The following is a 27,256-nucleotide window of genomic DNA, read 5'->3' as shown; positions in this document are numbered from 1 at the left end:
GTTCATGTGGGTGGATATTCTACGCTGCTCTAGCTGGTCCGTGGTCTCCACTCCAAAAACTTAGGGCTCCAGAGGCTATCTGTTCTGCGCACATGTGGTCTGCCCACTGCCATTTCAACTTGTCAATCCGCTAATTTAATATTAAAATCCTTCAATAAAGCTGAAGTAAAAATACATGAAAGTAGAAGCTAAGAAATATTTTTTTGTACATTTTACACACAAGTAATCATCTCGCATCCTTTATAACCTAGTCAATGTCAGGACATGTATGTCTGTGTGTATATTTATAAAGTTTGTTTTTATTTACGATTCACTTACTGCTGTACAAAAAAAAAGAAGTTAACAGACTTTGACAATTATTACTAACTACTCGATGTGAATACAATTTGCGCATTATTTTTTCTTATTAATAGTAATTCAAATATTTGTGTATAAACCACAATGAGTTTCTACATTTCTGTTTGTTTAAATTTTTATTCGTACCGAATCAAGAAACAGTTCATAAAAACAATGATTACTTACGCCAAACTCCTTCTGAATTGACGTTAGGAGCATTCCATTACAGAAAATGATGCCATCGACAATTACGTTGCACATGAACGACGCCGCTGCAACCACCCAGCCCCAACCGCCGTCGGGCGGGACCACCTGGTAATAAAAAAGGTAATTTTATTAACTCAACTTATTGATACGTATACGTACATAAATTATAAGGGCATTTCATGTTTATCACAACGACTTTGGAAATGAGGTAACCTAAGTATAACCACGTTAGCATTCCCTATATGCCATTAATATCGGGTCACGCTAATTTAAGTTTTAAGCCCCTTCCCTAGCCCTCGGGGTCCTTGCTTAAGTTTTGACGAAAGACCCCAAGTAATTTTTTTTAATTTAAAATGTTTGGGAATAAAGCATGCATATATTTAGATAAGTAACTATGAAAAAAATAACTTTCGTTGTCAATATTTTTAATATAAGGTAAGCATATGAATTTTAAAACAAATTTACATCATAAATTTATTTGCGTTCGTACAAATTTTTCTGTATTGACCAGTGGCAAAATTCATATCAAATTCTTTGATTTTTTTTAAAATTTGACTGCCAATTTTTTCGTGCCTTTATAAAAAAGCCTTGCTCGTTAGTTTTTATTAATTTAATATTATGTCAATGGTTTTTTACAATGTAACAAGGCTCATTTTGTATAAACGCATAAATATACTTCCCATACTAGAATAATGCATTCCACTTTTCTGTAATTAAATATGCCAAGTCAAACCGTTTCCGCGACCGTCATATTGAAAAAAAAAATGATTGAACGTTGTATTAGCTAAGGAATTTTAATATAGACGGTGACACTCAAACCGGAACACTAAGTGATTACTGGTGTTTGGACGCAAGAATATGAGTTATAATGGCATCGGTATAGGAAGTATCAAGTCATAGAATAAAAATAATTGTCCAATAACTATTTAAGACATTTATGTTTTGGAATTAGCTACGTTTTTTATTTATTCTTTTTTAAAAAAAGTTTTTGCATGTTTTTCTGTTTTTCTTAAGAAGAATCCACGGAAAGACCATAAAGCGACGCAGCAATGATCATTAAGGTAGTACTGCACAGCACGGACACTCACTTCTCAAAATATGAAATAGAGGCGAGATATAAATGAAGCCTACTCTATACAGGATTGGTTATAGGTATAAAAGCTTTAAAAGATCAATGTAGTTCATATGTAGGCGAAAGGCTATGAAGCATCACAATGAAACTTTATTGGAATGCGTAAGGTCCATAATCTCTGGCAGAACAGTCTGTAAGGGTAGACAGTAAACAATAATTATTTTTTATGAAGTGATATGAATTTTGAAAACGCCTTTTGTTACATACGATTTATGAAACATCAATAATTTACTTATAAGTTCTGAAACCTTTGATTTTTAGACAGAGTGTAACGTAAATTAATTGACAACAAACAAGTAATATATTCACTCCTTCAAAGCTTTAACCAATAACCAATCACCCTGTATAAGTAGTCGATGGAGATTGTAAAAGGAAATTGTTGGTGATATAAAAACAATCATCCGTACATTTCACTTTCATATGATGATGTAGTATAATAGTGAAAGGGTGATGAAATAAGAATGATACTTCACGCAATATTCGACTTTAGACGACTTTGCATCACCTTCACCACTGTTATTCGCGGCAGACACTATAATGAAATTCGCCATCTCTATTTTAAAAATTTGCTCAGCATTTATTTTCGCGTACCGAATTTTCTTCATCCCATGTTGACGTATGCAAATAAAAGTCTTGCTACATCTTGACATTGAAAAACGTCAAAAGTTATTTAATCGCGTTCTGTATAAATTTTCGTCGAACATTTTTTCTTGATGGTTTTTAATCATTGTTGTAATTTGCTTCATCATTTTTACAATTCAAAAACTACTGATTAATTATATATTCGTTGTTACGTAATTTCCTCAAAAATGGAAAAAATTAATTTGATAATTGAATACATGAATTTATGTTAATGATTTTGAATAAAAACTAAATAGAAGTCTAAATTTTACTACGTGAACAGTTAAAGATTAATTTTATTTATGTGCTTATTGTAAAATTATTGTTTTTTTATAATTATTTGTTTTTCTACATAGATGGTCTACTCTTAAATTATGTATTTACACTATACTATAATGTTATTTTTAAACCTACATTTAAAACTCAATATTATGATATCTTGAAAAAAGTGATGTCTTAGTGAAATCGGAATACGCAAAGAGATATCAAGAGTTTCGGCAAAGACATTAATCGTGTGAATTTCGTGAGGAAGGGCCTAAGGAATGACCTATTGTAAATAGACATACTGAAACTGCGACCGAGAAGGCAGAAAATTATCAGCCGTCTCTTTCTGTCAGTCCGCCGTCAACCCTCATGGTTTAGAAACTCATGTTCATTTCACTCAGCCAGGTGGGCCCACCGCGTTTTCGTGTTGCACAATAGCGGCTTCTTACCAAGCGGCACAGCCAGCCGTAATTGTAACGGAGAACTTAACAGTTTATAGCTAGCTTGTCGATCTTACTACGAAAGAATTCCAGTACTAGTCATAACTTTCGTCTGGTTGCTAACTACTAATAACATACCATTCATTCATTTATAACAGCCAGTAGACGCCCACAGCAAGGGGTTTTTTTAATATCAATGAATCTATTTTAATAACTTTACAATGTATTATCAACCTATATTTTGTTCCTGTCTATTGCGTATTGTGCAACTTTCCTAAAGAATTTGAGGACGCACTCTCTTTCATCCTTTTCCATTATAATGGAGGCACTGCAAGGTATAATCCTTTTTTAAAGATCGCTACAATGACCGGTCTTGTGTTGTCCACATCTAGTGTCTTCCCGCGGCCGTGATTATGTCGTCGGTTTACCCAGTGGAAGGCTTGTCCACGCCGCGTCTACTATACTAAGTATAAATGAGTTCAGATACATTAGCGAATAGAGCAGTAGTATATTTACTGGTAGAGATACCTAATAATATTTATCTGAATCCGTACTGTATTTAGTTTATTTTTAGACTGTATTTAGTTTCATACGAACACCAAATAACTGCCTTGCGCTCTAATTAAAAATTAAACTTATCACTATCGTACCTACGAAAAATGATAATGCTCTGTTATAGTTTAGTAGAGATGTTACTAAGGGAGATAGTTCAACGTCTTAACCTTATAGAAATGAAGGTTATATGACGTCATTAGATCGTCATGGGACACACCTAACAACTTGATCAGGGTATTGGTCACATGACAGCTAGCCATCTAACATTAGAACACGATTGTCTATCTGTATTATTTATTTGCTTTTATACAAGGTGATTGGTTATAGGTGTAAACTTTAGAGGTTAACGTATCGTTCACTTGCAGTCAATTAATATAAAGTTTACCGTTTCCATAATTCAGTAGTATTAGAAATAATAAATAAAGTAATGATAATATTGCAAGAAAAAGCGTTTCGAAAATTCTGATTTGCACGAAATATTAATTATAGTTCTCTTTGTCCATGGAGACTGGCGCAAGCTATTAACCTGTCGCATTTCAATAGGAAAAATCAATCAATATAACCTCTTTTAGAGTGATCATTTAACACAGGATGATTGGTCGTAAGCTTAAAAGTTTTAAGGCTTTTTGAAAACGATGGAATTATACATTCACCTCTTTAAAGCTTTTACACATCACCCTTTATAAAGTATTCCGAACTAAGTTAATATAAGTATACCTAATTAGAAAATTTTCTTGGTTGATTTCTTCACATGGTAATTGTTGGATATATATCAGATGTTTGAAATAATACTGCAAGTTTCTGTATAATTTATCGTTTATTTTTATTAAGTAAAAAATGAAATTTGTGTGTAGAAAGTATTTTTAAAATCTGTTTTTAAACTCTCGCAACCCACGACGTATTAAACATTTAAAAATGTCTTATTCTGTGTTGTTTAAGTGGCATATTTTTAAAATCGTTGATAGCGTAAGCTCCATTTTTATACATATCAGGGTGTGGCAACACATCGCCATGTTATTTCAAGTTGCTTTATTTTATTTTATCAGAGTAGTAATAGAATAAAGGTCATTATTATTTCTGCAAAAGCTAACGATGTTGTAGTCACAAGGCATGCCGTTATTAATTTTTCGCTTATATTCTGCACTGCTCGCTTTAATTTTGACATCGCCTTTACCGTCATTTTAATGGTTTGATTTTAAAAATATTATATTGTGCAAAGGATGTATACACGTACGTTTGCATGTACTCCTTTACTTTAACTTGACATTAGCATGTTTCGACACTTACAGTCTTTGTATATATTTTATCAGTTTGAATGCCGAATGCTCTACTTTTTTGGATTTTAAATCCGGTGAATCTTTCGCACCAATCTAATACTGAATCAAAGTCCACATACTTAAAAATGACTACACTAACATGATAGCAGGCGACCGCCAAAACTACCACATTGACACAGGTTTCTGCTTTCATAACAGAGATAACAATTATTTAACAGAAAGTACATGTCGGAACACTATTTTAATCTTTTTCACTTTAAAATCTCAAAGCCATGTTGTCGGTTTGTTTTAAGATTTGTTAAAGTAAAATTTGTGACGTGTGGTGAAGTTTTACTTCAGATTTGAGTGTCCTTTTCAGGTAAAAGTCGGTATAAACCATAGACAAAATTAATAAATTGCATAGAATACATATCTAGATTTTGAAAAATTATGTCAATAATATCAAAATATTGTTTTAAATATCATCTTTGGTAGGATATGTTTTTAGTGATTTTTTAAAATAAAATTATTTGTATTCTAATAAAAACTACATGTCACCTAGACATTTCCGATTATAAATGATAAATATAGGTCATTAAAATGTATAAAAAATTAATTGCTTGTCGGGTCACAAGACAAAAGCGCTGTCGATAATATCTCTAATGATGGCAAAAGAGCATGTGTTAATTCTTTACAGCCCTCTCTGATTTTACACCGCTATATCAATGTCATTTCTGTTTTCGAGATATTGGGTACAACTAATCCTGCCACAGTCATAAAAAAAAAATATATTTATTCTGTGGACCGATAACATAGTCAAGTTCGCGACAAATCGCTGGCTGCGGACAACGCAAAACCAGTCGTCGTGGCGATCTTTGTGGGAGGCCTTGCCTTGTAGCATGCATGTATCAGCTGGCATGATGATAATATATTTTTTATAGAGCTATATTTAATAATAAGAGGCTACATAAGGCTAAAAAGCAGTTTCTGGCGCGTTTGACTTATTTTTATGTAAAAAAAAGATCTTACCAAAGCTGCTTCCGGTTCACTGTCATCACTAGGTGAGTCGCTTCTGCCTAGGCCGCTCTCGTCCGAGGACGGCGTCTCAAACGGCCGTTCATCCGTTGCCACTCGCACCACCATGTTTTATTACCTGCATGAAAAAAAAAATTAACAAATAATTTATTTGATTTTTTAGCAGTTATTTTGTCTTATTTATTTTAATTTCGAGTACTTATTAACGTTTTAATTATTGTTAGATTACTTAAGAGGAAACTCAAGTTACTATTAAATCTACTACAATATCACTACATAATCAATGATAGGCCCTTTTGGTTTAGATCTATAAGATTAATGAGTAAAGAACGAAGAATTATTGCAAGAACCTGTGGGGCGCACACCCTGAGTTTTTACCCTGAGTTATTTGTTTTAACCAATTACTCGATTTTTTTAACGTGAATGACTTGCAAATATTATCATCTTTTACTTCACCACAAAATTATTCAACAAAAACCTGTTCACACGTATAATAGGATATGAAGAACTTTTCGTAATTTATGTAAAAAGCCTACATTGTTAGAATAGCTATTAGCGTCTATTTCGTTCATTGACTTTGAAAGAATTTGTGATTAAAACTTATTCAAAGGCTTATTTTACTGCATTATCAATTTTGAATATAAATAAATATATTTTGTTTCAGATTTAGTATCAACCAAACATACTTTTTTGGGAAAATTTTAATTTTTTTTTTAACTATAATAGGTTAAATATTCCACTTAGATATTTAATAAATCTTAACGAAATCTTCCGTGTAAGCTTCGTCATCATCATCATTTTATCTGTAAGACAAGGCTGCCGGACTAAGCTACCTCCATAAATTACCAATACCAGTCGGAAGCGGCCAGAACCGAACGTCTTCCGTCGACCTTAAAAACCTTGTGTCTACCTAATGGGTGGACATCCTACGCTGCGTTTATCGGTCCGTGGTCTCTATTCTAGAATTTTAGGCCTCACTTCAACTTGCCAATCCGCAGGCAACACCCATAGAATTAGCGAGTAATATTCTTTATATTTACTGTATGTGAATTTAAATCCATTATTATGATAGGTATTATAAAAGTAATATGTATCGGTAGAGGAGACCAGTTCCCCAGTAAGGTAAGGAAGATTGTGAATCTGGGACAATGGTAAGCGTCCAGGGAGGGTGCGACAAACAAATTCGATGACGAAATTAAATGGCAAAAAATGCGATGCGAAGGTTGATCAGAATATGGCAGAATAGTAGTGTCTTCAAGACCACAAAACTAGTAAGAAGTCTGTTATTCTCAATCTCAGTTTACACATCAGAATCCTGGACAACCTGCAAGAGAGACCTAAGGTAGATCGACGCTTTTGAAATGTGATGGTGGCTAAAGATGCTTCGCATACCATAGACTGCCAGGAGAACAATCAGAAAAAAGACCAGGCTGTGTATCTGCTACAAGCAGCTTCTGTGCTACTTCGGCTACATAGCTCGAAGGCAACCAGTTAGCGAAGATGATTGTCGTAGGAAAAGTAGAGGGCACCAGGGAGGGAGACTAAGAGGGCAATCACAAACCCGAACGGACTCATTACGGGTGGTGAAGTGCCTCACAATAACGGAAGCACTGAAAAAAGCAGGTTATAGAGACCTGCAAAGGCAGCTCGTCGAACCCTCGACCAAGGCTTTCCAGGAGGGGGCGAAGATAAACGACCATGAAGAACTAATAAAATGTTACTATACTGTATATTATTTATCGCCCTCTCCATTTTTATCTTAACCGAAGTATTAAAATTGGGTCATGTGATTTTTGGTTGAATAATAATCAAAAGACGAGACTATCAATGGCATTATATAATATATACACTTGATAAAACAACGTGAAACAAAAACAATAAGTTACAATAGTTAAGTATGACGCAAATAAAAAGTCTTAATTTGATTCTTTGTTTTTCATAAAACTTATTTATTTCGTTTCAATACAAGGTTACGACGTTAAACAATTATTTATTTTAATATGTGGTAATTCGAAATTTGAAAACATTTTTTTACTATTTTATCTTGAAGTTATTTATTATTTTTGAAACCATTGACTTTTGGATGTATTAATTAACAGCAAATGTACTGTACATTCACCCCTTTAAACCTTTGACGCTTGTGACTAATCACTCTGCATACGGTGATTGCAATTGAATTATTGAACTTGTTAAAGTTCTTGAGAGTATAATTTGAAAGTGAGTATTTGGATCGTGTGTATATGACAAAATTCTGTTTTATTTACAAAGTAAAAGTTTGTTGTTTTTCTATGAATTGTTTTGGCATTGTGTTTGATATTCATTTCTTTATAAAACACTTCGATATGTTTGATTGACGTGATTTTGTAACTTGAATGATAAGAAATTATTTTCCAAGTTACAAGTTTTGTTTGTTGTTGCGCCTCGATTGTCGCCCGCCTGACCTATTATGACGTAGATAACAAACGTCATGAAAGTAAATCATTAACATAACTGTTAACTGCACGAAAATAACTCGATAAGGCGTGATAATGGCGATCGGTTCGTCCCTGTTTGCCTTGCTTTCTTCTAGAATGCTGTTCTCGAACTATCAATTATGTTAATTACAATCACTTCACTTCTGTCAAGAATAATATTTATAGGTTATAACATTAAAATATTTAATTATTAATTACATTCCATTATTACGCTTTTTATATGTCTATATATTGCTTTGTAAGTAAAATCATATTTTTAATATAACATTTATAATTAATAGTTTTGTTATTTATGGTTACAATAATGTACATTATTATAAATATATATTAAAAGGAGGTCATAAAACCATCGTTATCGTCATCTAACCTGTGTCTTAAATGCAAAAGTTCATATCTGTTATATGGCGCACTATAATTGTAATAGAAAAGGTAGAAACGAATGTATAATACACCATTGGTCAAGTTCTAATGTAACATCAACCTAAGCTTCATGTGACAACCATGATGCACGGAATATGTTATTTTATAACTTAGTTGCTTTATAATATATAACTAATAAGAAGTTTAAGAAAGAAAACATGTTCGTTATTACAAAGATATATTTTATTTATACAGCTACTTTGTTGCTTTGTAACAGATAGATATCTCGATCATTCACAATGTTCTATTTCGTCGAATATTTTGCGTTACTAACTAATAGAATCCATTCAAAGCTCTGAGAGTACGTATGTATGTATCTGTAATAAAGTTCTACGAGATATCTTAGACCATTCTCTTCTTAATATTAAATTTGAATCAAGTCTATTATTAAATAAGTCTTATATGTATGTATTTAGGGGGATCGGAAAGTAATGTCGTTTCTGTTGACATTTTTTATAGAAACACTGGTTGATTTGTACCGCTCCGGTATAGAAAATTACTGTACTAGATGGCAAAAGGCTGTTGAAAACAATGGTGAATATATTGTTAATTAGAAATAAAAGTTTTTAAAAATGTAGTCATGTATATTTAACTTAAGAAAGCGACATTACTTTCCGATACATTTCTCGTCAAATATATATATATATACATATAGACAAAACTGATGTTTGCTTTCTATTAGTTGGTTGCACGCTACAGCTATATTTGACGTTATATTATGTTGATAAGCGTAAAGTTACTTTGGTAACATTTAAGCTTTTGACAATTGGTGGAAAGTTTCGTTGATAAGATATTGTATCGCGTCCAAACGGTCGTTGCACACGCATGCGGTAAACAGCTTCGATAACGATGAGTGTTGTTCCGTTCAAATTTTCGAACGATAAAAATAACGTCTGTTATTTCATTCAATGAACGGACACACTCTTCTTTGACATTATTCCTGTTTATTCAATTGCTAAATAAAAATGTACGACGTATACTATTTCGTTTATGTATATATTTATATATAAACTTTCTGAATTATTTACAATTACTTTTTAGAGATCTTTGAGAGGAGCCCATGCTTTGCAGGTACATTATGTATGCCAAAATTGTCTTTATAACATATGAAAAAATAAAAAAATGGAAATTAAGTCTCACAATAATAAAATTTTTATAATAATTATTAAGAAACAATGTATAAAACATTGTTGCATTTTTTTATTTCCTTATAGAAACTTCACTGAAATGTACGCGTGGATCTTAAAAGCGGTTAAATGTATAGTAAATCTACAAATTGCTTATGCATTATATGAAAAAAGTAAAATATAAATAGAACAGAAAACCTTGTTTTATATTATACCTCTGCAAAGAAATGTTTGAAATATGTAAACGGATATATTTTTAATTCAATTTATTTACTTCCATAAAAAAAACAATAATTATATAATTTTATGCAGTGTATAGACTGCATTTACATAACCGTGATTTCTTCACAGTTACCACACTTTTGTTAGGGCAGTCTTGGTCATGCTCTTGGTGTTTGGCGGAAAGAGAGCATTCATTTACTAAGATTTTTAGAGGCAGTTTTGATAAAATACACCTCTTATGAGAGCATCCTCGAAATCGCTCGCCTTCCACTTTTGTTTGCACCACCAAACGTTCCTTTTAGTGCTAGTCGACGCATAACAGTGATAACCTATATCATAACCTTTCCCACTTATGGTAAGAATTATCTTGAGTTATGACCACTAGGGGTATTTTATTTATGTGAATAATATTTAATAAAATTTTAGAGGAAAAAACTACGCGTACGCTATTAAAGATCACATCAGTTATGTACGTTAGAGCCTGTGTATATTAACAGTTATATTTTAAGCATATATTCATCGATTGATCCCGTGATAAGAATTGTCTTATATGAACATTATTCACTTGTTTTATATAGGCATATATTGATAAGAGGCAGTTTTTACTAATTGAACTGACGATAACTAGTATAACAGAGATGATACATATAACCAGTATGTACTTTGTAATGTATTTATACCGTGTATCATCAGGGGCAAATGTTATTTAAAATTCTTCTATAATTAAACTTATTGATATGTCATTTTAGTTAAATCACAGTTGTACTAAAACTAAAAAAGTATATTCTTACGTCTGAATTCAGGCATTTTTTTAATTATATACTTGTAGACTCTTTATCGAGCAGCGGTACACTAGCGGTAGACGACTGAGACTTGCGATCATAGGTCGCGGGTTCAATTCCCGTGATACAGTCTCATATAATATTATATACTCATAACTATATATATATATACTCATATATATATATAATGCACTTTGTGCAGTAATTGTATAAGATTACCACTGCTCACAAACAACTTTCTAGAAGATGGGCAGCAGCGTCTTCTGCATACCATAATACCACACTGCGACCGCAAATCAGCTTGTCAAATGTGGCCATTATGGTATATCCCTCTATAGATATCTTTGGGGGAGACATAAATAGTTCCTATGGGCGTTTATGAGCTAAAACGACGATGACGAGTCTCTTTGTCCGAGTTATTGTTCTATGCTCCATCAATCACACTTTGCGTCTAAAGAATCGCGTAGTGCCGTTACAACAGTCGGAAGAGCAATGCCACCTCTACTAGTCATCCGGATTGCCTTAAATAAAGCTTGTAATTCCTCGCCATATTTATGAATTACTATAAATACCGACATTTATTTAATCTTATTACTTTTTAGTTTTATTTATTATTAGTCGCTATTTACTCTTTATGGACTGGTGAACACAGCCAATTTTACTTTGATTTTTCCTGTTGAATCGAAGTAATATAAATTATGAATACTAATTGTGTATAATGTAGCCCGATTATACATCAACTGTATACATCTGTGATGCCTGTAAATGATATTTGCGGCTTACGAATCTGCGATGTGCAATTATAAATTCTTAAAAAAATAGGAGCTTGTTACAGTGCGTATATGTATATACATATGTTTATATAAGTATATATACATGTTTGTATATGCATGTGTACATATATGTATATATATATATATATATATATATATAAGTAATAGCAGTCCCCCGTTTACTTTATGGGTGTCATTTCATAAAAGCCATTATTAGTAACTTTTATATATTAGATAATACATCTAGTTAAGTTTAATAATTAAAAGTTGTAGTTTGAAAAGATGCTCCGTTTATTTTAAGTAGAGTTCTATTCGGCAAAAGAATATTCAGGTTGATTTAAAAGCATAGTGTAAAGATCATTTGTCGGCAGAAGTTTTAAAGCTTTTATAACTATTTTTATCGTCCTGTATAAAGTTGTTATTTTTTCTATTAGAATGCAGTCTGCAGGGACAAAAAGTAAACAATTATTAATTTTAACATGTAGTGAATCTAATTTTGAGGACGCTTTTTTCTATGACATTTATTTCTGAAATAATTGAATTTTGGATAGGGTGTACTATATATTTATTGACAGTAAATGAACTATACATTCACCACTATAGAGCTTTTACAAAACCTCATCATGTATAACACTTTTCCTCACTTCCTACTATAATCCATAAATCTGAACTTAAAACTCCAGAACAATGCAACTAGATCTTGTGTATTATAATTTGGATATTCTTTAATTTTATTTAAGTACCTAATCTTATGAAGTATTCTTTTCCTAGATTAATGTGGAATCACATTTTGCTACCATGTAAACACATTCTAACATCACTAATAATCAATGAGATAAATTGGACGTTTTCTGGTGTTAAGCCTGTCCGGCGAATAGAACTTTGTCTTTACTATAAATATGTATTTGTTATCTGTGCATGACGCAATGTCAACATGTTTGAGAACATTAAACGAACACTCTGATGAAATTAATAATAACATGTTTATGTTTTACTTGCTTGTTTACTGGAATATAATATATTGGTATTATGAACAATCGCTCGCGGGAATGAAATGTTTTGCAAAACAAATATTTGCTGTTTTGTATACAATGGTTATTGCATACATTGATTTCATGAAAAAGTATGTTTGTTACAAACATAAACACAAACAGATTTTTTTTAATTTTGAAACTCTGTTCGTATTGTTAAATGTCTGACTTAGGCATTGTCGCTGACAATACAACTTATGTAGCTTGCTTACTTGTAATGTATTTGAAGTTATGCTGTTAGCCGATCTGGGCTTTGTGTAGCTTCATCGAAATTGAGCCCGTGGAAACAGAGGTCCACGGACTAAAAAATTAAACGCATGCGATCGTACTCCAGTTACAACGAAGATGTACACACGCGGAGGACTATACCTGTGTAGGTGTATAGTGTAGTGAATGAAGTGTAGTGTAAGTAGGACGGAGCGAAGACTACTCGGCGGTCGGAAGAGACACGGGCGTTTCTTACCGCCCTCGCTTGAACGCGGGTTAGGCTGACGCGGCCGCCGTATCATGAGTAAGTGAGTGGAGCATGACATTTGTATCGACACCGCCGGGGTTCGATGTGAGGTGCATATCCTGACGTTGCGACGGGGGAGCAGAGATTGTTTAAACTTCGCTTTGAGGGCGGCGAGAACGGCCGAGTGCTTCAATACACAGAAAGCGCTCCGAGGGACCGGAGGCTTTGCTGAGTTTAGCGGCTAATATGCAGACCTCTTTGAGGTCGACATTAGCGAGGTAGATCGCGAGGGCTTTAAAGGCAGGCGAAGGGGAACTTATGTAGCAAAATATCTACGATCATTGAATAAGAACTAAAGCGTCACTTATACAGGGCGTTTAGAAATAAGTGTAAATGCTTTAAAGGCGTGAGTATAGCTCATTTGTCAGCAAAAGCTTCAAAGTTTCTACACATATTTCTAGCACTCTGAAATCAGTTACATTAATGTATTTTGTCTATTGAAATGCCTCGCGTCAATAATAAATAAATAAATAATTAATAATTTTAATGTGTTGTAATCCGTACTTTGAAAACTATTTTTATTAAGTTATCATTACATTGACTACAATTAACAATAAATTAACACCTTTAAAGCTTTTAACACTTATAACCAATTACGCTGTATAAATAGCTGTATGTAGGCGGTCGTGTGTAGGCAAATTTATAAAAAATCAAAGACGAAGCGTCGGTGCCTGATATGTAGCGTTGTTAATGTTAACTGTTGGCATAGATTGCGACACTGAACGCCCGCGTGTTTATTTATCAATAAACGCATGCGGGCACTTCGAAGCAGACGCCGCTTGGGTCGCGCCACAGTGCTATTCGTTTCAGATAACGTTTGATCCCAGGAGCATGCATTATCAAACAACACCGTTATCTATGTCAGAGGCCGCAAACCAGAGCTTAGTCCGTTCCCCGGCCTTCGTCGTGTATTTTTAATCTTAACCACGGATTTTTTGAGCCGCACGAACGCACGCACCGGCTTTGGAAATAATGTCTAAAATATTTGTCATAAAAACTGAAAAAATCTAGAATTAGGAAAACAAAAAATATTTTGGTAATCTTTACAAAAATTATAAACTTACTACATTTGAGAATTAACGTAAGAAAGTGACAAAAAAGGTCTGTTTAGTTTAGGTGATGTTATGTCTCTATGTTTATTCTTTAATTTCAAATAAACCAATATTTCACTACTAGCTACTGGCTAAAAGTTTGCCTATATTAAAATAACACTCGTTAAAATTAACTTAAATTGTTTTAAATTTGATTTTTGTTTTTTTTTTTAAATAATGTGTTGGTAATCTATGACCTTCGAACATTTTCTTAATGTATTATTTCTGCCTTAGGACATCTAAAGCTGGACTTAAGCATGAGGCTTAGTAAGAAAAAAGTAAGGAAGTGGTAAGGAAGAGCTTTACTTTCGTTCGTCTACAGTTTTTTTATTCTATCACATAGAAAAATTTGTGAGCAATGAATGATGGCCAATTTGGCCCAAGATATCCATCAACTGTTTGAAACAGTGGCAGTGGCATATATACATTTTATATACTGTGTTATAATTATTTATATCTTTCCATCGAACATACACAACGACAAAATAAAACCTCAGGAATACAGTTGAAATCGGGAAATCCGAATAAAAATTATCAATAATTCGACTTACTGGTCAATAAATCGGCAAACTTTCAATAAGTAAACACTTTTATTACTCTACATGCACTTGTACATACACTTTATGCGAAGTCCAAGTGGTAACTGGTTAATAAAACAACGAATATTATGTTTATATCGCGTAATATTATGTTAATTTTCAAGTTCTATGTCACTTCGGACACTGGTATATCAAGTTTAGGTTTGTAGATTAAGAATCCACAATGATAATAAACGATTTAAAATCTACCGTTTTTGGATGTTTTTATGGTTTTATTTCGCACTTAAAACTTTAATCTCTGTGTTACACTTTTTAATTTTTTTTTAAATCTGTTTTCGTTACATATTAGATCTGCGTATATTATAACCTGAATGCATATATTGTATAACGATGCAAACATGCAGTCACGATTTTGTAATGTATGTTAATTATCCCAGAGTAATAAACCGCCATGGTCAAATTAGTGTGAGTTAAAAACATGCTTAAGTTCATAAAAACCGAAGATATATTTTAAAATGTGGTCTGTAATTATTAATTTGTGTCGCTTCTGGACTATGTTGAAGCATAACGGTTAATAAACAGGTGATATACAGATTGTTATGTGTTTTAATTAATATTAGTATTCATATTGCACAATATTTCTCAACATTCTTAGTCCTACACAAACACGTGTTTTTTTAAAAAAAAATTATATGACAATTTTAAAAAATTACCCATTTTTTACTTAAAAACGTGGGTGTGAAAAGTAAAACAAGTGATTGTATAAAAATCAATGACTTCCTAAATATAGTGTAAATAATTTGTGGCTTTCATAAAGGTTAGGATATTTAAATATCATACAAAATCTCGAAAATGGATAGTCGTATACGTGAGAATTAATGTAGAATAACTAATTGTAGCAAATTTATTTCTGTCTCGTCTTAAAATTAGAAATATAAGGTATTTCAAAATTAAATTTTTTGTTCTTCTTTGACGATTTTTCTACAGGACAGAATAATCTGCATTAAACAGTTATTGGCGGCCTTCTTAATGTGTTTCAATCAGCTTGTTCTATCTTCCAACTAAAAGAAACTTATAATCAACACAAAATTATTGCGTGTATTGTGTATTACAATGATTTTCATATTCGGATTTCAGTAATTAGATTAAAATGCCGCAAAGTCACATCCTAACACAATTACATGAAAACTATTAACCTTCCGCATATATTAAAGAAACAAAACATACTTAAAAATGTGATTTTAACAATAGTGAAACCATTGCAATTATGTTGCAAGTGAATATTTAAAATTATATTAATCATTTTGTCGCGTCAATTCATTGAAATATATGAGAGATTAAAAATATACTTGTAGATTGAATATCGTTTCGAATGTGGCAAGGAATGTGGTCACAGTGACTTTCCACAACTTGCAGTGTCCGCGCGGGCGGCGTAGTATCATAAAGCGCAACAAACTTATAAATATCTCGAGATGTTCAATTAAACCATATACAGCCGTTCCCTTAACGGCTAGCGATTACATAGAAGCAAATCGTAAACTTTCAAATAAGCACACATTGCAACTTTTCTACTTAAAACGTATTGACTTAAATTTTATTAAAACTTGTTTCAAAATTACGGTTGTTTTGTTATTTCGCTTTCATTATTTATACGAAGTTTGAAAGCTCAAGCTTTATCTATTACCAAATTAATGATTTATTAATAGAAAATTATACTTGTATTTGAAAATTGTGGGAAATACTATGTTACAATAGACAAAAGAAGATGCTGGATAGATGCTGCTTTCAATCGTTCTTATAGTACACCTTTGTGTGAAGCCTATGTCCAGTAGTGGACGACGTATGGCTGAAATGATAAAGATGATGATGACTATCATAGGTTGTTTTAAATCAAGCGAAAATCATCATTTATCCTTTACGTACGCAAATATAATAAATGTATTTGTTCTATTAATTAGGAAACTTTAATTGAGATAATTAAAGAGTTTGATTGCGTTAACGGCATATTTTAATGTTGAATTATAAAAAGTGCTTAAATGAAATCAATCTGTATAAAGGTAAGTGCGTTAAGTTCATACGCTCAAAGCAGGTTTGAGCCTGGTAAAATTTTCCACTGGCGCCGGTCACCTGACATTTGAACAGGTGCGTTGCGAAGATACGAGTCAAATACTTGAAAGTTTCTATAGAATTTGAAGAACATTAATAATAATATATTTTTTTGTTCATTGTATTGTGTATTTACACCTGAGTTTTAGCATTCACTTGAATAAGAAATGTAAAAATTTAAAATTAATGGAAAATTCGATTTTCTATTCTGTGAAAGTGAAGTGATTTTGGAAATTGAAATTGCTACGTATTAAAATTTATTATTTTTTATTTGTGTTTCGCAATAAACTACATATCATACAATTACCATAATATTTATCCTACTTGAATAGTAATTATAATAATAATATCGACACCTTAAAAAATGTATTAGTTGTTTTCATTCGTGCACTCTTGACAGAGTGATCCTGGTGATGCTCCGATAGGTTTGATGCTGCTCTCAGCGCCGCCTTGTGGCTTTGTGTTTGGCGCAATGAATTTATTAGTATGACAGCTTAATTTTTACATACTTTGTAAGTTTTTCTCGGTCTATCATGATATGTTATGCTTTCCTACAATATTTTTTGTTAATAATTCCTACGACACAAAATATATAAAAAATCTGAATATAAAGACTCACGGATGTTATCTATGCTTCGATCATATTACAGGGTAAATATGTTTGCGAAGATTAAACACAAAATGTTTCGTATTTGGAAATAGTCATAAAGACCATTTAAGGCAATTCTCCCTATTCTTATAATATTATATTTGAGATTATGACCAGCCATATTCGAAATTTAAATAATAATGTTTGCTTAAACGCGACTGGTGATGGCGTAAGCGCAAAGCAAACTACACAAAAACTAATAATACTGTGAAAAATACACAATTACTAAACAAATAATTTTAATATAGATATTAGCTCAAATCGAAATTTTTTATTACTGTTTTTACATGGCTGGATTTGTAGTTGAAGGCGTTTTTGTATTGTACGACCATTTGAAAAATTGAGTCTCGTATAAATAATTTTAAAAATATGTCTTGTGAATTGTAACAACTTTTTACTATAAACAAAGCAGTTTATAGTAAAATAGAAGGAATAATTGAAAATTATTAGTTACTACGCTTAAATACGACTTATTAACTATCAAGTTTGATTATGATTTTTGATTTTATTTATTACGTAATTTTGTGTTCTTGCTATTGTTTTTTGTAAACGTTTAATCTTTTCATTAATGTTATCTTTATCAATATATTTAGTGTATGTTCAGTATGTTTAGTGCAACAACAGTAGGATATAGTTATTTTTACCTACGCGACATGTTTCTAACAGGAATTACTATAATAATTATATTACTAACACTAGATGTATATATGTTATTTCATACAGAAAAGACGTAAATATAAGCAATTTACTTTGACACGTTTTGCCATAAATGTTAAAGATATTAATATTTATATAATGAATTTATGTATAGGGTATAATAAAATTATTATTCCATTTAATTACACAATGTATATCGTTATATAAACATTTTTAAAATTAAATTTATAATTAAAAAACTATTAAGCTACTAAGTCGATGAGAATTAAAAGGAAAAATATATAACTTATTCTAATATTGCTCAGCATACTTGTAGAGTTATCATACTTTTAATTAATTATATAATAATAACATAACTTTTAAATTTTCGGATTTCAGTAAACAGTGTTTAAAGACTGCAAATCCCCGTCCCAACAAAATGTTTTTATACACTCCCCATATGACAAGACGCAAAACGAAACTAAAAAAATCGTTACTTTGCGTAACGCAAAAAAATGAGCATTGTAAAAGCGATTCAGAGAGAACAAATAAGAACAAACAAGTTGGTTACATTGAAAAGAAAATTAATCACGTTGTTTTAATTTGTTTTAACCCTTTGTCCAAAACGAATGAGTAAGGATGGATTGAAGTTCTGCAGATATGTTTACGAAAATAAATGATCAACAAATAAGTTATTATTAAAACACTCATTTGCATAAATTCAACTCGTTGAATATATTACGTGGCTGTCTTAAATACGCCTTTTATACGTCATCTCTTTAATTTCTTCTTAAAATGGCTATCAGAGAAATGATATTCGGATGTATATTACATACCTAAAGAAATTTTTAAGCTAAGAAACTGCAGAGGTTTTAATGACTTACAATAATGTAGATTAACAAAACTTCCTTTGGAGTTTCGATGACCATACCTACGGATAAGCAAGTGTAAATTGGCTGTCTCTCTCGCACCTCGGGATTTTTTTTGTTACAAAAATGAATTCCGTAATAAGCGAATGCTTTACTTTAGGTAAATAAGCGTCCGAATGTCCATTCTGGTGATTATGAGAAGTCTTTCAATTAATAACCTTAAAAGCGATCATTATTCTATAACTAACAACGCAATTAAAAGTAAAAAAAAAGAAATAAAATTATAAATTATTAATTGTCATATTATTGACATAGTTTATTTACTTCAACTTCTCTAGTACATAGTAATATCATTGTATAGGAGAAATTATTCTGGGATCATTTTTTACGTAATAATTTTCGAATAACAATATCTGTAATATTAGCGTATTTAGTTTTTTTTTATTATAAAAGAACTGTAGGTCATGGAAACTTGACTAAATTGGTTTAAGCAAGTTGGTCGTTTATCGGCCTCAATACATAAGAAGCTTAACATCTAACAACCGTCCTTATGGACTATTATACATACAGTATTAATATAATCTATGTTCTTATTAAACCGTAAGGAATATATAATACATATTAGACTTTTCGGTCTTTGGTTTATGTTTAGTTTTTTTTTTCACACAAAAGATGAATGGTTTATTTAATATCTTATTATAGAGAGAGAGGGCCAGATATAATTGAAAATTGAGACAGTGTTACTGTGAGAATTTTTTGAATGGTATCGCAAATATTAAATGAAAAATAAAGTTCAAAAATCTTAAAATATTATACACACGTAAAAATAAATGGTATGCTCGACAGTGTAACTAATTTAACCAAAATGTTCGAACCTTTTTTTATGTCAACATGACCATAAATTGAATGGATCATTCACACCCTTCTAATGTTGGCGCCAAACGTGAATACGTAACTTTTTTTGAACAGTTTAGGGGCATCACTTCTGAGAATTCATTCAATGGATAGCCCTTCTTATGATATTTATTTTTCTCTGAAAACATTTTAAGTCTGGTGTTGAATTATAGCTTGAATATGGGAACATGATAAAAAATATATGCTTTTTTATTACATTAATTTTAGAATTACATGTATGGGAACGTACATTCAAAAGAGAGAACGGGAATGTACATTATATTCAATTGTAATTTTTAGTTCATTATTGTTTACTTTCTCAAGTCGTGAGAGCTTAGGTGTTAACATTAATTCACCGACACCTCGTAAGCAAATTAATGTTAATGATTGTTTTAACGAAATCCCTATGTAAAATACAGGGTAATAATAATAACTTGCAACCAAAGATTCAAGAGCTCGACGAGTACAACTCTATGACTTGCTTCCAGCAGGACGGAGTCGCTAGTCACACATCTAATGCAATTGTTGACGTCGGAAACAAGATCGGATTGTTCATCGCAGGGACGCCAATCCCCGACCAATCTAGTAAGATAGAAGAGTTGCTGGAGTTTCTTCCTTTCAACCAGCCAAGCCAAGGTTCATCTCTCTCGGCCGCCCTTGTGTCTGAATGCTAAGCACGTATTATCGATGAGTGACACCCTAAGCCGAGGTCCCCTAGTGGGGACTCTTCGTATTGGCCACTCCATGGAGCGTTAACCGCAGTAACTTACTGCTGCTCGGTGGCCTCCCTATCTGGTAAATTAGTATTAAGTAGCGGCCCGATCAGAGGCTCCCCCGGGAGCTCTCGTGTTTCGATATATTAAAAGAGGTCTTATAATAGGCGCACTCTGCGCTCTGCCAACTTAAACCCGCGGAATCTGCAAATGAAAAATGTTATAATCCGGACTGGCTGCGTAAATGCCATTTACGCAGCCAGTCCGGATAATAAAAAAAATGGTGGTCCTACTGAAAATGTTACCAAGAAAAGTCTTATCAAAGAGGGATGACATTGACCGAAGTCCAGATTCGTTACCGTTAGGATCTTAACGACACCTTGACGATATAATTTTCAAAATTTAATTATATTCTTCTCTTGTTTTGTTTTTAATGTATTCGTTAAAGCACAACGTTAATTATATACTGAAGGATTAGACCTGTTAAGAGTTAAAATCTGCTCATTTCTTGAAGCGAGCTTTCAAAACAGCATTAGTACGGTCCTTTCAAATTTTTGCGAGGTAGAGAGAGAATTCTGATCGGTGAAGATAATATCGAAGCATTACAAAAAGGCCTTCTTAAAGGTGCTAAGTGTCGTCAGCCTCGATCACCGTATCTCCTCCCCACATGATGGAACCGACACCCGTGATTGATCTATAGATTTTTGGCAAGCTACCTCTAAAGTACGTACAATTTTGTACTTAACGCATATTCTAGATTTATTTGAAAATATTAGGGCTCATGCAAGAAAAAAGTTTTTTTACATCTTTTGTCTTAGTAGATTGTAATAAATAAGACTCGTTGGGAGTTATTATAGTTAAAAGTAGAGGAAAGTTAATCATTAATGTACTAAAATACCTATTACACGTTTGTCTCATTTGTTTGACATGAATATACCGTATATTGGACAAATATTTATCGGAATATTAGGCAGTGAACGAGAAATAGCTTCTATTTCCTTAAAATATGTTTAAATTTATTTATTGTATTTGATTATATATGTAATTATGTATTTGAAATAAAGTTATTCATTTAATTTTATCGTTACCAAATACGCAATTTCGTGTGCTTCTTTTCTAAATTGGTAAACATTTCACTTTAACTCAGCAGGTTGCCCTATAATGAAACCAATTAATGTGTAAAAATGCTTCGCTGTGATTTTGAAGTTCAGAAGGAATATTTTTTTTAACAAACAATTTATTTGTTGAATCTTGCCACAACTTTTTAATTAAATAAATTAAGATTTCTATTCTTTTATATAGCCTTTTATTTTATAACAGAAATTGAAAAAAAAAATACACATATAAGCCGATGAATGAAGTTGTTTCCCCATATCTAATAGTTTAAACAACAGAACATTTTTAGAACGTTGGGCAGGTAATACAAAATCCCAGTATAAATGTAGTAAAACCAACATCGGTTTTGGCCACGTACGTCACATTTTGTAAATAATAAGCTAATTTTGTATATCATGTTATAGTCGATGATTGAACTTACTAGTCATGAAACCTTTCAGTTTATTATATATCGTCATTATCATTTCAACTGTTGGACGTCTAAAATATGTTGCTAAAATATGTAATCAGGACAACCACAAATCAATGAAAGTAGTAGACATCGCTCTTCGCACTGGCATGCTGCAGCAGCGGGCAGAACAGATGGCCGCAGAGGCTAAGGCTTTGATGTGGAGACAGGCAAGCAGGCGCAGAATAGGACGTCCACCCACGAGGTCACTTTCTCAGTCCTTGTTAAGGATTTTTGGAAGACACTTGAAGCTGGTCGATTCCAACCGCTTCTATAGGAAATCTTTTGAGGCTAAGGCAAACAGTAGACATCTTCCTGCAGAAATTATGATGGTGATAACGAATAATCACTAAATTTTACACGGACTTTATTGATAATTTTTTTAAAACACTTGTAAGCGTTGTTAAAAATCGCTACATTTAATAGAAACTATTACTATGTATTTTCACTAAATTAATGTGAAATAAAATCATGAATTGGTTATATCATTATTTATAACACGTGATTTATTTCAGAAGATAATGAAGTAACGGTTGTAAGTTACAACGCAAATGGCTTATGCTGGAAAGAATAGTCATTGAAAGGTCACTAACTCACATTTTGCTTGTATTTGCACACATGCTCACTAGAAACTAGTTTTTATAGAATCAAGGCTTGATCTATCAAAATAGATTATTGCGTGTGTTGTGGACATATTTCAATAAGCCATCTTGACACTTGATTATTAGTATAATAATACTGTCAACTTTACGTAGAGCAAAAAAAAAAGAAATAAAAACTCTTGTCATTATCCGAATCATTATTAATTGTAATAATTAGTCTTTGTTATTGTACATCCAAAATTTATATACATGTATGATACCTGACGGCTTCTTAAATTTAATAATTATTTTCTTTTCTAAATATGTATTTACAACAAATTTCTTTATTAAATTAAACTGAAGACTAAGACTCAACTCTTTTTTCTGAACGAAATTTTAATAATTAAGAATAAGATAAACAAAACAGTAAGCTTGGAAAGAGTTTAAAATCGCTTAGACAATTCATATATTTGTAAAAATAAGTACTTACAATGACATTGAATAGAAATAAGTTTTTTCAAACGAATTTTAAAAAGGAAAACAAATATTTGCCTTTATAATGTATATGCACATTCTACTACACATTTACTAGTAAAACAGATTATATTGATACTTTAATTAGTATTTATTTTTATTCTACTGTAATATACAATATTAAAAAAGATGTTTTTATTACTAGGTTTTGAACCTCAGGCCTAGACTAGAGCACTTTTTTATTCTGTTGTACAGATATAAAAGGCGGAGTTGAAAAATGAAACTGTTAAACTCTCTTAAAAGAAGGCCTTACTTTCTCTGCGTTTATTGAATTTCAAGAGGTCTTTGACTTCGTATTTTCTTTGATACATTTCTCATCCGGTCGAGACCGTCACATGGATGCAAATGCCATGTGACGGTGAATGTTTCGCAAAACTAGAGTTAAAGTAATATACTTTGTGTTCCATTGTCCTGTGCGTAACGTTATATGCATTACTCTCTAAACAGTCGAATCTGACGAAGGTTAAACAAATCAATGCGCATTTTGTTTCACGTCGAAACAGTGGTTCATTTAAATTTGTGTTATTGTGAGGTTAGAATTACTAAAACAGACATAACTCGTCTAAACAAACTACCAATGAACTTCTCGAAGGTCGAGTATATAGCATTGTTTTAAATTTTATTTAATTTATCATTATTATGTTACTTAACCTAAATTTAATGATATTAAAGAATTTACGATTTTTCGTTTAAAATAAAAGAATGTTAATTAACTTAATTGTAATGGTGTTCAAAAATATATATTTATATTTAGATGTGATTCCTGGATTTACTTTTTTTAATATTGTTTTCGTTTAAAAATTTAAATTATCAAATATTCTATTAAATATTTTATTATGTAAATTTATGTTATACATAATTCATATTTAACTGTACTTATGACAAAGAATTGTAGAGTAGAGACTAATTTTACCTACAGCAACAAAGACATATTTCATGTGTATGATTATTGGATGTCATATTTTATAAAAATTGTATAAATGTAAATCGATTGCTTCCTTATAAAAGAGGGTTTCGAAAGTTTCCCACATATTTAACAAGTTGAATCCGCATTCATCCTTTCATAATACTGCCCTTGAATTTGTATGTCAATTATTCTTTTCTTGTCATGGACTTTGTATTCTATCGGCTATCAAACAGCAATTTTCTAGTTAAGATGGTAATGAGTTGGTGCTATCCTTTATCGCGCCGCAACGAAACCATCGCTTCGTTACCTAATGCGTTTAATCATTGATTGTAATTATTATATTTATTTAAACAACAGTTCGTTAACACGATAAAGGCTTAAGGATACGTTAAATTATTATTTGGCGATGTAATCATTTCATTTCTTTTTAGTTTTTATACGTGTACGACTATACTAGGCTGAAGCTATAGGCGACAGAAATTTTAAAATACTTTTATAAACTGCCTCGTTATCCATGAAGTAAACACGATAACCGTACGGTATTAATTTCTATTGAAATTTCAATGTTCCGTACAGTTACGAAAGAAAACGTGTTATAGTGATAATTGTATATTTTATTCATAGATTTGTAAATTACGGTGGACCTTTACAAGTGGAAAATATACTAAATCGCCTTAAGGTTTTAATGTATGTGGGACTTTGACATCGTAGTGTATTTGAAACGCGAGAATGTAGATTAGAAAATGGTGTGAACGTGCCGAAGACCAAAAATAGTTACGGGTGCGCATCCCGCGCCTCCTTCGGTTTAAAAATAACGCGGTGATTAGATTCATCCAAGGTGTCACTCACCCGATATGCAGGCTCAGGGGAAAGCCTACTTAACGCCAATTCTGCCAATCTGTTAAAACGGACCTTCACAAAATCAAATTCCGAATACTCCGTAGTGCCGGCTTATTGGCAAACACGCGTATACGTCTAAATACCACTCTTGCGCTATTTTGGTTAATTTGTAAATAAAATCACTTCCAATTATTTAAAAAATAAATGAGCACTTTACACACTAGAAATAAAACAAAAGTTCTTTAAGTTCGATATTTAATTTTGGGACATGCTAACGTGTGCCGTATGCGCCGGTTGCGAGAGTACTAAGCATCGTCGGCGTGTGACCGCCATGTTTAAAGCACGCTCGGCAGTAAGTATAATATAATTATTTTGTTAGTGTTTCAGCTTATACCACAACTTACTTGGACTGTGAATTTAACTATTAAAAATTTAGTTAAGTTGCTATTCTTTTTAATGAAAATACATTGTTTATAATTTAAATACAAATTAGCTTTCATTTAAACGTAACCTTTTGTTTATGTGAACTTTAAATGATTTTGTTTTGCTAAATTCCTAGGTACAACTTTGTATTTAGTTTCTCGCAATATATTATTTCCTGATTGTTATTGTATTATCTTCATATATGATATCCTAATTATTAAATATCAAATTTTGTGAGAAAGGATAACATACATGTGGTACTGAAATGTAAATTACAAAACTATGGGTCTTATAAAGAGTTATAAAAAAAACAATAATGAAAGTTATTGAAAGAGCATTTTATTAATGTAAAATTACATTTATATACTTATTTTTAAAGGGGTCAATAGGGTTTTAGAAAATTTTTTGGTATATTTACATGTCAACGCTAAATGATATTTTCCAACGAAATGTTTAAAAAATCATAATAAAGACATAAAATGAAAACAGTATTCATTAAGATATATTCAAAGAACGCCCTTTATGAAACTCGAATTCTGTAATCTTATCTAAAGGTCACAAATTTTCATTGAGAAGTTTCATTTTAACATAAACATTTAAACATTTTGCAAGAGAGCTGCAAAAAATAGTCAGAGCCATGTGTGATTTGCAAGCGATTAGCCGTCCCGTGTACTATGAAAAAACAAGGAAACTTTATTAGGAATTAAACTCGATTTATCACGTATTTTATACGGTAACATTATTTGAACGATGCTAACGCCTAAAAGGAAAACTACATTTATTAAATATTCTCCTACGCACATGACAAGTGTGTTATCTCTTCTATTTATACACACGTTTAAAATTACTGTTTGCCCTCGTTGTAGTAGCAAATTCCTTGTTAATTGTAAATGCTTTCATTATGTTATGCTCCCATACGCACTAATCCAACCAATTATGGCTTTTAATAGCATCATTAGGTTATCAGAATTAGAAATCTACTAATAAAATTCGATGCAATATGTTACATAAAAAATTGGTGACTTTATTTTGAAGTTTTAAATTATAAACACGTATAAACCTATTTTAATTTATTGATACAACAAAAACTTATTTTATAGCGAATTTGTTAATGTTTAGTTATACTAAAATATTGTTAGTTATCAATTTTTTTATTGGATTCTCGCAGCTGCTAAAATGGCATTTGCAGGTTCTGTGGGTATGAGGCTACACGTTACTATTTTACCGGATTGGGAGGCCGCCGAGCTCGTAAATCCCTTCGATGAACATTCCATGGAGGGTTATAGGGGAATAGGTTTATGTGAAATCGTTGGTTACAAATTAATGTTTTAAAAGGTTGAAGGCAACAATTAAGTGCCCGGGTACCTTCATACACGCTTTACTGGCCGTGAGGCCCTAAGTTCACATCAAAAGTTGGCCGTGGAAGGAATCAGATGCCCACCACGAGCTCCGAATCCAAATACCCCCGTGGAAAGTTTTACTCCGTGTCCGGTTAGTATTGTTATCGTTATCTACATTTCAGGTAGGACATCCACAACTTGATACAGGTCCAATAAGACCGGTTGGAAGCGCCCTGAATGTAGCGTTTTTCGACGATTTTACCAAACCCGTCAGCGTTTGCAGGTCTGTTGTTTCCATTCCAGTTCATTATATGAACTGCCTAATGCCACTTTAAAATACTGATTGCTGGGTTATATCAGTTACTTCCGTTCGTTTAAACA

At 31.9% G+C, this 27,256-nt stretch overlaps 1 protein-coding gene across 2 annotated transcripts in view; it reads right to left on the bottom strand.

Annotated features, from left to right (window-relative positions):
* The window catches only part of LOC137933787 (monocarboxylate transporter 12), a 45,414-nt gene extending 20,015 nt beyond the window's left edge, over positions 1–25,399 (bottom strand). The window contains exons 1-3 of one of the 2 annotated variants that reach the window (XM_068777843.1): positions 25,122–25,399; positions 5,841–5,964; positions 523–648 (exon numbers count right to left, since the gene is read on the bottom strand). In XM_068777843.1, coding sequence (XP_068633944.1) covers positions 523–648; positions 5,841–5,954 — 240 coding nt within the window. In that variant the 5' untranslated portion in view covers positions 5,955–5,964; positions 25,122–25,399. Of the gene's footprint in view, positions 1–522; positions 649–5,840; positions 5,965–14,831; positions 14,918–25,121 lie in introns of those variants that run through there. The other variant, XM_068777844.1, reaches the window with a different exon arrangement.
* Between the last annotated feature and the right edge of the window lie 1,857 nt (positions 25,400–27,256).

Source organism: Battus philenor, unplaced genomic scaffold (assembly GCF_028537555.1).
Source record: "Battus philenor isolate CCGP_79_NKW_IND1 unplaced genomic scaffold, ilBatPhil1.0.hap1 SCAF_14, whole genome shotgun sequence".
In the NCBI taxonomy this organism is placed as follows: Eukaryota; Metazoa; Arthropoda; class Insecta; order Lepidoptera; family Papilionidae; genus Battus; species Battus philenor.
The sequence above is the reverse complement of the archived record's forward strand: the minus strand, read 5'-3'. Positions and strand labels throughout refer to the sequence as shown.